General features: G+C 56.1%; 1 protein-coding gene across 1 annotated transcript in view; it reads right to left on the reverse strand.

The window, feature by feature from the left end:
- Positions 1-236: 236 nt before the first annotated feature.
- The window catches only part of LOC144678325 (CD5 antigen-like), a gene marked incomplete at its 3' end in the record, with an annotated part of 13,098 nt that continues 4,412 nt past the window's right edge, over positions 237-8,922 (reverse strand). Inside the window, exons 3-5 of the mRNA XM_078538147.1 lie at positions 5,890-6,204; positions 4,143-4,457; positions 237-551 (exon numbers count right to left, since the gene is read on the reverse strand). Coding sequence (XP_078394273.1) covers positions 237-551; positions 4,143-4,457; positions 5,890-6,204 — 945 coding nt within the window. The remainder of the gene's footprint in view (positions 552-4,142; positions 4,458-5,889; positions 6,205-8,922) is intronic.

Below are 8,922 nucleotides of genomic sequence, written 5' to 3' on the forward strand. Positions count from 1 at the left end.
GCATCAAGGAGCCCCAGCAAAACTGGAGTCAATGGGAATCAGGGGGAAAACTCTCCGCTGGTTGGAGTCATTCCCAGCACAAAGGAAGATGGCTGTGGTTGTTGGAGGTCAGTCATCTCAGCTCCAGGAACATCACTGCAGGAGTTCCTCAGGGTTAGTGTCCTCGGCCCAACCATCTTCAGCTGCTTCACCGATGACCTTGCGAATGGACTCGAGAAAACAAACCAAACACTCACCTGAGCAGTTCACTCCCAAGTCCTGGCTGTGGGTGCAGTTACTCGTGCCCCAGGGGTCGGCGGCGCACTGATCCAGAGAGGGTTCGGTGCCGTTACAGTTCACACCGCCCAGCCCGATCACCCCGGCCCCCTCTCCGTACGCCCGGGCTCCCGGTGTGGACTGGGCCTCGCCGCAGTTCAGCATCTTGCAGACGACGCTAGCAGCCTGCCCGTCTTGGCCGTCCATGCAGACGGTGCCCCAGACGCCGTCTCGGTGGACCTCCACCCGCCCGGAGCAGGCGTCACTCCCGTTAACGAGCCGCACGGGCACCGGACCTGGAACAGGGAGCGAAGATCGCAGTTATACCGGCCTGCCCCTTTCCCGGGATGCCCACCTCCATTCGCGCCCACACACAAGTGCCAGGCAATGACCATCTCCAACAAGAGAGAATCTAACCATCGACCCCTTGACGTTCAATGGGCATCACCCTCACTGAATCCCCCCACTATCAACATCCTGGGGGTTACCATTGACCAGAAACTGAACTGGGACCAGCCAGATAAATACTGTGGCTACAAGAGCAGGTCAGAGGCTGGGAATCCTGCGGAGAGTCACTCACCTCCTGACTCCCCCAAAGCCTGTCCACCATCTACAAGGCACAAGTCAGGAGAGTGATGGAATACTCCCCACTTGCCTGGATGAGTGCAGCTCCCACAACACTCGAGAAACTCGACACCATCCAGGACAAAGCAGCCCCGCTTGATCAGCACCCCATCCACAAACATTCACTCCCTCCACCCACCGACGCACAGTAGCAGCAGTGTGTGTACCATCTACAAGATGCACTGCAGCAACTCACCAAGGCTCCTTCGACAGCACCTTCCAAACCCACGACCACTACCATCTAGAATGACAAGGGCAGCAGACACATGGGGAACACCATCACCTGGAAGTTCCCCTCCAAGCCACTCACCATCCTGACTTTGAAATATATCGGCCGTTCCTTCACTGTCACTGGGTCAAAATCCTGGAACTCCCTCCCTAACAGCGCTGTGGGTGTACCTACACCACACGGACAAAATCCTGGAACTCCCTCCCTAACAGCGCCGTGGGTGTACCTACACCACACGGACAAAATCCTGGAACTCCCTCCCTAACAGCGCCGTGGGTGTACCTACACCACACGGACAAAATCCTGGAACACCCTCCCTAACAGCGCCGTGGGTGTACCTACATCACATGGACAAAATCCTGGAACTCCCTCCCTAACAGCGCTGTGGGAGTACCTACACCACACGGACAAAATCCTGGAACTCCCTCCCTAACAGCGCCGTGGGTGTACCTACACCACACGGACAAAATCCTGGAACTCCCTCCCTAACAGCGCTGTGGGTGTACAGACACCACACGGACAAAATCCTGGAACTCCCTCCCTAACAGCGCTGTGGGTGTACCTACACCACACGGACAAAATCCTGGAACTCCCTCCCTAACAGCGCCATGGGTGTACCTACACCACACGGACAAAATCCTGGAACTCCCTCCCTAACAGCGCTGTGGGTGTACCTACACCACACGGACAAAATCCTGGAACTCCCTCCCTAACAGCGCCATGGGTGTACCTACACCACACGGACAAAATCCTGGAACTCCCTCCCTAACAGCGCTGTGGGTGTACCCACACCACACGGACAAAATCCTGGAACTCCCTCCCTAACAGCGCTGTGGGTGTACCTACACCACACGGACAAAATCCTGGAACTCCCTCCCTAACAGCGCCGTGGGTGTACCTACACCACACGGACAAAATCCTGGAACTCCCTCCCTAACAGCGCTGTGGGTGTACATACACCACACGGACAAAATCCTGGAACTCCCTCCCTAACAGCGCTGTGGGAGTACCTACACCACACGGACAAAATCCTGGAACTCCCTCCCTAACAGCGCCGTGGGTGTACATACACCACACGGACAAAATCCTGGAACTCCCTCCCTAACAGCGCTGTGGGTGTACCCACACCACACGGACAAAATCCTGGAACTCCCTCCCTAACAGCGCCATGGGTGTACCTACACCACATGGACAAAATCCTGGAACTCCCTCCCTAACAGCGCCATGGGTGTACTTACACCACACGGACAAAATACATTAAAGGATGTGGAGACTGAGGGGGAGAGCGGGTTTAGACTGGGTGGGATATTAAAGGGTGCGGGGAGTGAGGGAGGAGAGTGGGATTAGACTGGGTGGGATATTAAAGGGTGCGGGGAGTGAGGGAGGAGAGTGGGATTAGACTGGGTGGGATATTAAAGGGTGCGGGAAGTGAGGGGGAGAGTGGGATTAGACTGGGTGGGATATTAAAGGGTGTGGGGAGCGAGGGGGGAGAGTGGGATTAGACTGGGTGGGATATTAAAGGGTGTGGGGAGCGAGGGGGAGTGTGGGATTAGACCGGGTGGGATATTAAAGGGTGCGGGGAGTGAGGGGGAGAGTGGGATTAGACCGGGTGGGATATTAAAGGGTGCGGGGAGTGAGGAGGAGAGTGGGATTAGACTGGGTGGGATATTAAAGGGTGCGGGGAGTGACGGGGAGAGTGGGATTAGACTGGGTGGGATATTAAAGGGTGTGGGGAGCGAGGGGGAGTGTGGGATTAGACCGGGTGGGATATTAAAGGGTGCGGGGAGTGAGGGGGAGAGTGGGATTAGACCGGGTGGGATATTAAAGGGTGCGGGGAGTGAGGGGGAGAGTGGGATTAGACTGGGTGGGATATTAAAGGGTGCGGGGAGTGAGGGGGGAGAGTGGGATTAGACTGGGTGGGATATTAAAGGGTGCGGGGAGAGAGCGGGAGTGCGGGATTAGACTGGGTGGGATATTAAAGGGTGTGGGGAGCGAGGGGGAGTGTGGGATTAGACTGGGTGGGATATTAAAGGGTGCGGGGAGTGAGGGGGAGAGTGGGATTAGACCGGGTGGGATATTAAAGGGTGCGGGGAGCGAGGGGGAGAGTGGGATTAGACCGGGTGGGATATTAAAGGGTGCGGGGAGTGAGGGGGAGAGTGGGATTAGACTGGGTGGGATATTAAAGGGTGTGGGGAGCGAGGGGGAGTGTGGGATTAGACTGGGTGGGATATTAAAGGGTGCGGGGAGTGAGGGGGAGAGTGGGATTAGACTGGGTGGGATATTAAAGGGTGCGGGGAGTGAGGGGGAGAGTGGGATTAGACCGGGTGGGATATTAAAGGGTGCGGGGAGTGAGGGGGAGAGTGGGATTAGACTGGGTGGGATATTATAAAGGGTGCGGGGAGAGTGGGATTAGACTGGGTGGGATATTAAAGGGTGCGGGGAGAGAGCGGGAGTGCGGGATTAGACTGGGTGGGATATTAAAGGGTGCGGGGAGTGAGGGGGGAGAGTGGGATTAGACTGGGTGGGATATTAAAGCGGGCGGGGAGAGAGCGGGAGTGCGGGATTAGACTGGGTGGGATATTATAAAGGGTGCGGGGAGAGTGGGATTAGACTGGGTGGGATATTAAAGGGTGCGGGGAGTGAGGGGGAGAGCGGGATTAGACTGGGTGGGATATTAAAGCGGGCGGGGAGAGAGCGGGAGTGCGGGATTAGACTGGGTGGGATATTAAAGCGGGCGGGGAGAGAGCGGGAGTGCGGGATTAGACTGGGTGGGATATTAAAGGGTGCGGGGAGAGAGCGGGAGTGCGGGATTAGACTGGGTGGGATATTAAAGGGTGCGGGGAGTGAGGGGGAGAGTGGGATTAGACTGGGTGGGATATTAAAGGGTGCGGGGAGTGAGGGGGAGAGTGGGATTAGACTGGGTGGGATATTAAAGGGTGCGGGGAGAGAGCGGGAGTGCGGGATTAGACTGGGTGGGATATTAAAGCGGGCGGGGAGAGAGCGGGAGAGCGGACGCTGTGGGGAAGCCACTCACCTGAGCAGGTGACTCCGGCGTCCTGAGTGTTAGTGCAGCTCCCCGATCCCGGGAGGCCGTGGGAGCACCGATCGAGGGCTAGCTCGTGGCCCAGGCAGTTGACGCCCTCCAGGAGGATCTGGCCGCTCCCCTGTCCGTAGTAGGCCCCCTTGCGTGCGGATAGAGCCCGCCCGCAGTTCAGGGCCCGGCACACCACTCTGGCCTCCTTGATATCCCACCCAGAGTCGCACACCGTTCCCCAGGTCCCTTGGCGGTACACCTCCACCCTGCCGGAACACACCGTGTGCCCATTCACCAGCCTGAGTGGCACCGGCCCTAGGAGAGACCACAAAAACCACGTCCCTTCACACCCTCTGTCCAACGCCCCGCAGCCAATCAGCTGCTGGTAACCTGCTATCAATCCCCAAACTAATCCCACTGCCCCGCTATCTCCCCATAGCCCAGTATCAATCCCCAAACTCATCCCACTGCCCCGCGCTCTCTCCCCATAGCCCAGCATCAATCCCCAAACTAATCCCACTGCCCCGCTCTCTCCGCATAGCCCAGTATCAATCCCCAAACTAATCCCACTGCCCCGCCCTCCCACCATAGCCCAGTATCAATCCCCAAACTAATCCCACTGCCCCGCTCTCTCCCCCTATAGCCCAGTGTCAATCCCCAAACTAACCCCACTGCCCCGCTCTCTCCCCATAGCCCAGTATCAATCCCCAAACTAATCCCACTGCCCCGCTCTCTCCCCCTATAGCCCAGTGTCAATCCCCAAACTAACCCCACTGCCCCGCTCTCTCCCCATAGCCCAGTATCAATCCCCAAACTAATCCCACTGCCCCACACTCTCCATAGCCCAGTATCAATACCCAAACTAATCCCACTGCCCCGCTCTCTCCCCCTATAGCCCAGTGTCAATCCCCAAACTAATCCCATTGCCCCGCTCTCTCCCCATAGCCCAGTATCAATCCCCAAACTAATCCCACTGTCCCGCTCTCTCCCCCTATAGCCCAGTGTCAATCCCCAAACTAATCCCACTGCCCCGCCCTCCCACCATAGCCCAGTATCAATACCCAAACTAATCCCACTGCCCCGCTCTCTCCCCATAGCCCAGTATCAATCCCCAAACTAATCCCACTGCCCCGCTCTCTCCCCCTATAGCCCAGTGTCAATCCCCAAACTAATCCCACTGCCCCGCCCTCCCACCATAGCCCTGTATCAATACCCAAACTAATCCCATTGCCCCGCTCTCTTCCCATAGCCCAGTATCAATCCCCAAACTAATCCCAATGCCCCACTCTCTCCCCATAGCCCAGTATCAATACCCAAACTAATCCCACTGCCCCGCTCTCTCCCCATAGCCCAGTATCAATCCCCAAACTCATCCCACTGTCCCGCTCTCTCCCCATAGCCCAGTATCAATCCCCAAACTCATCCCACTGTCCCGCTCTCTCCCCATAGCCCAGTATCAATACCCAAACTAATCCCATTGCCCCGCTCTCTCCCCATAGCCCAGCATCAATCCCCAAACTGATCCCACTGCCCCGCTCTCTCCCCATAGCCCAGTATCAATCCCCAAACTCATCCCACTGTCCCGCTCTCTCCCCATAGCCCAGTGTCAATCCCCAAACTAATCCCACTGTCCCGCTCTCTCCCCATAGCCCAGTATCAATCCCCAAACTAATCCCACTGCCCCGCCATCTCCCAATAGCCCAGTATCAATCCCCAAACTAAGGGAGGGCGTCGCAGGCTCACTCACCTGAGCAGGTAGCACCCGCGTCCTGGCAGTGCCTGCAGTCGTTGGCCCCCTCGGGGCTGGCGGGGCAGTGGCCGAGGGCAGGCTCGGACCCGAGACAGCGGACGCCGTCCAGCCCGACCACGCCGCTCCCCGCTCCGTAGTACCCGCCTCCGGGCGCCGACAGCGCCGTCCCGCAGTTCAGCGCCCGGCACGCCACTCCGGCCGCCTTCAGGTCCCAGCCCCGGTCGCAGACGGTGCCCCAGACGCCCCCGCGGTAGACCTCCACCCTCCCGGAGCACGGGTTGTTCCCGCCGACCAGGCGCAGGGGCACTGGCCCTGAAAGAGAGAAAGTGGGTGAGGAGGCGCGCGCTCGTCCGGCGCGGCTCCGCAAATAAACGCCTCCGCTCGCGCGTAAAGATCGGCTCCGGGTCTATCCTTCCCCACCCGGCTTCTTGGAGTCTAACAGCCACGGCCACGAGCCAAATTGAACACGTTGGGCCCTGTTCCTGAAAGAGAGAATGCTGAGGGGTGAGGTATTTAAGCTGATAGGGAGGTAGGAACATAGGAGCAAGAGCAGGCCACTCAGCCCGGTAGAGGAGAATGCACCAGTTAAAGGGGACTGACAGTTGACTGCCAAGCGCTGCTCGAAGTTTTAAAACCAGGCGGCTTGACTCTGATTATTCAAGGCATCGCCCTGAGGAATGGACCAGCGAATGGCTGTCACTTTATTTTGCTTCAGTTGAAACGGGCGCAATGTGTCTACCTGTTCTATCTGTCTGCAAAGGACAGGGCCCCGTGCACTAATATATGGAGCTTCTAGTCCGTGGCTTGCCAACCAATCAGCACTCTCTTCTCACACAGCGGAAAGCTGTTGTTTGCCCCCGACATTGGTCTCTGTCCTGGTGAGTGCAGGACGAAAAGCCTCAACATAATGTCTTTTTTCAGCCGCACTGAAGGTGAGACCATTAAATTAGCAAAATACCGCAGATGCCGGAAACCCGAAACAAAACAACCCCCAGAAAACTGCGGGAAAAACTCAGCAGGTCTGACAGCATCGGTGGAGAGAGAGACAGAGTTGACGTTTCGAGTCCTTAGGACTCTTCTTCAGGGCCAAAGGGAATCAAAGATGTGATGACATTTATACTGTTTTAGGGGGGCGGTGGAGCAGGTGATGCTGGACAGAAGAGCAGTGACAGGTAGGGGCAAAGGAGAGACTGACGGAGATGTTATAAGACCATAAGACATAGGAGCAGAAATGAGGCCACTCGGCCCATCGAGTCTGCTCCGCCATTCGATCATGGCTGATAAGTTTCTCAACCCCATTCTCCCGCCTTCTCTCCGTAACCTTTGATCCCCTTACCAATCATGAACCTATCTATCTCGGTCTTAAATACACTCAATGACCTGGTCTCCACAGCCTTCTGTGGCAATGAATTCCATAGATTCACCACTCTCTGGCTAAAGAAGTTTCTCCTCATCTCTGTTCTAAAAGGTCTTCCCTTTACTCTGAGGCTGTGCCCCTCGGGTCCGAGTCTCTCCTACTCATGGAAACATCTTCCCCACGTCCCACTCTATCCAGGCCTTTCAGTATTCTGTAAGTTTCAATCAGATCCCCCCCCCTCATCCTTCTAAACTCCATCGAGTATAGACCCAGAGTCCTCAAACGTTCAAATGGACAAAAGGACATATAAACATAGAAACTAGGAGCAGGAGAAGGCCATTCGGCCCTTCAAGCCTGCTCCCCCATTCATTATGATCATGGCTGATCATCCAACTCAATAGCCCTGCTCCCACTTTCTCCCCAAGCCCTTCAATCCCTTTCACCCCCAAGAGCTATATCTAACTCCTTCTTGAAAACACACAATGTTTTGGCCTCTGCTACTTTCTGTGGTAGTGAATTCCACAGGCTCACCACTCTCTGGGTGAAGAAATTTCTCCTCATCTCAGTCCTCAATGGGTCTACCCCCGTATCCTCAGACTGTGACCCCGCCCCTGGTTCTGGACTCCCCACCCCCACCATCGGGAACATCCTTCCCCCCATCCTACCCTGTCCAGTCCTGTTTTAGAATTTTACAGGTTTCTATGAGATCCACCCCCCCACCTCTCTCATTCTTCTGAACTCCAGCGAATATAATCCTAACCGACTCAATAACAAAGGAGATGTTAATGGTAGTGGCACAGGCTAATGGAGGTGTTAATGGTAGTGGCACAGGCTAAAGGAGGTGTCAATAGTAGCGGCACAGGACAGGCCAAAGGAGGTGTTAATAGTAGCGGCACAGGACAGGACAAAGGAGGTGTTAATGGTGGCGTTAAGGTCAGGAAGCAGAATGTGGTCATAGCCGGACACGGGTCAGCGCTCTGGAAAGAGCGACGCGGAGAAGCGACAGGCTGCCCTCGACGGAGGGAGGGGATGGTGGTGGTGGGGTGGGGGGAAAAGATCGAAACTCGGATAAGAGGAGGCGGGCGGGATAACAGGATGAATACAAAGGAGAATAATTATAAGTAAAAACATAAGTGGGTTAAAACAGAAATGAAACGACAGAAATGGAGATTGAAAACGAGGGATGAAATTCGTTGAATGAGCGTTGGCCTGTTCTTGGGTTGTGCCCGCACGGTTTCACTATCACCGGATCGAGGGAGGTGAGGGTCTCAGCCAGTCAGGACGTTCCAGAGTCAGCTGGATGAATTGTCGCCTCGTCTCGCCGCGCCACACTGGCGGGGAGATGGTGCGAATGGCGGTACTGTGGGAGGTTTCTGTCTGGCACTCACAGGGACAGATTCACAACAACGTCTCTCCCTCACTCACCCTCTCTCTCACTCTCTCTCTCACATGGTGACCCTCCCTCTCACTCGCACTCTCCCTGTCCCTCTCTCTCTCTCTCTCTAAATCTCTCTCTGTCTTTCTCTCTCCCTCTGAATGTCTCTCTGTATCTCCCTCTATGTCTCTCTCGGACTCCCTGTCTCTCTCTCTGTCACTATCTCTGTCTCTCTCTCTCTCTGTCTCTCTCTCTCTCTGTCACTCTCTCTGTCTCTCTCTCTCTCTCTCTGTCTCTC

This window comes from Cetorhinus maximus, unplaced genomic scaffold, assembly GCF_964194155.1.
Source record: "Cetorhinus maximus unplaced genomic scaffold, sCetMax3.hap1.1 HAP1_SCAFFOLD_4030, whole genome shotgun sequence".
Taxonomy (NCBI): Eukaryota; Metazoa; Chordata; class Chondrichthyes; order Lamniformes; family Cetorhinidae; genus Cetorhinus; species Cetorhinus maximus.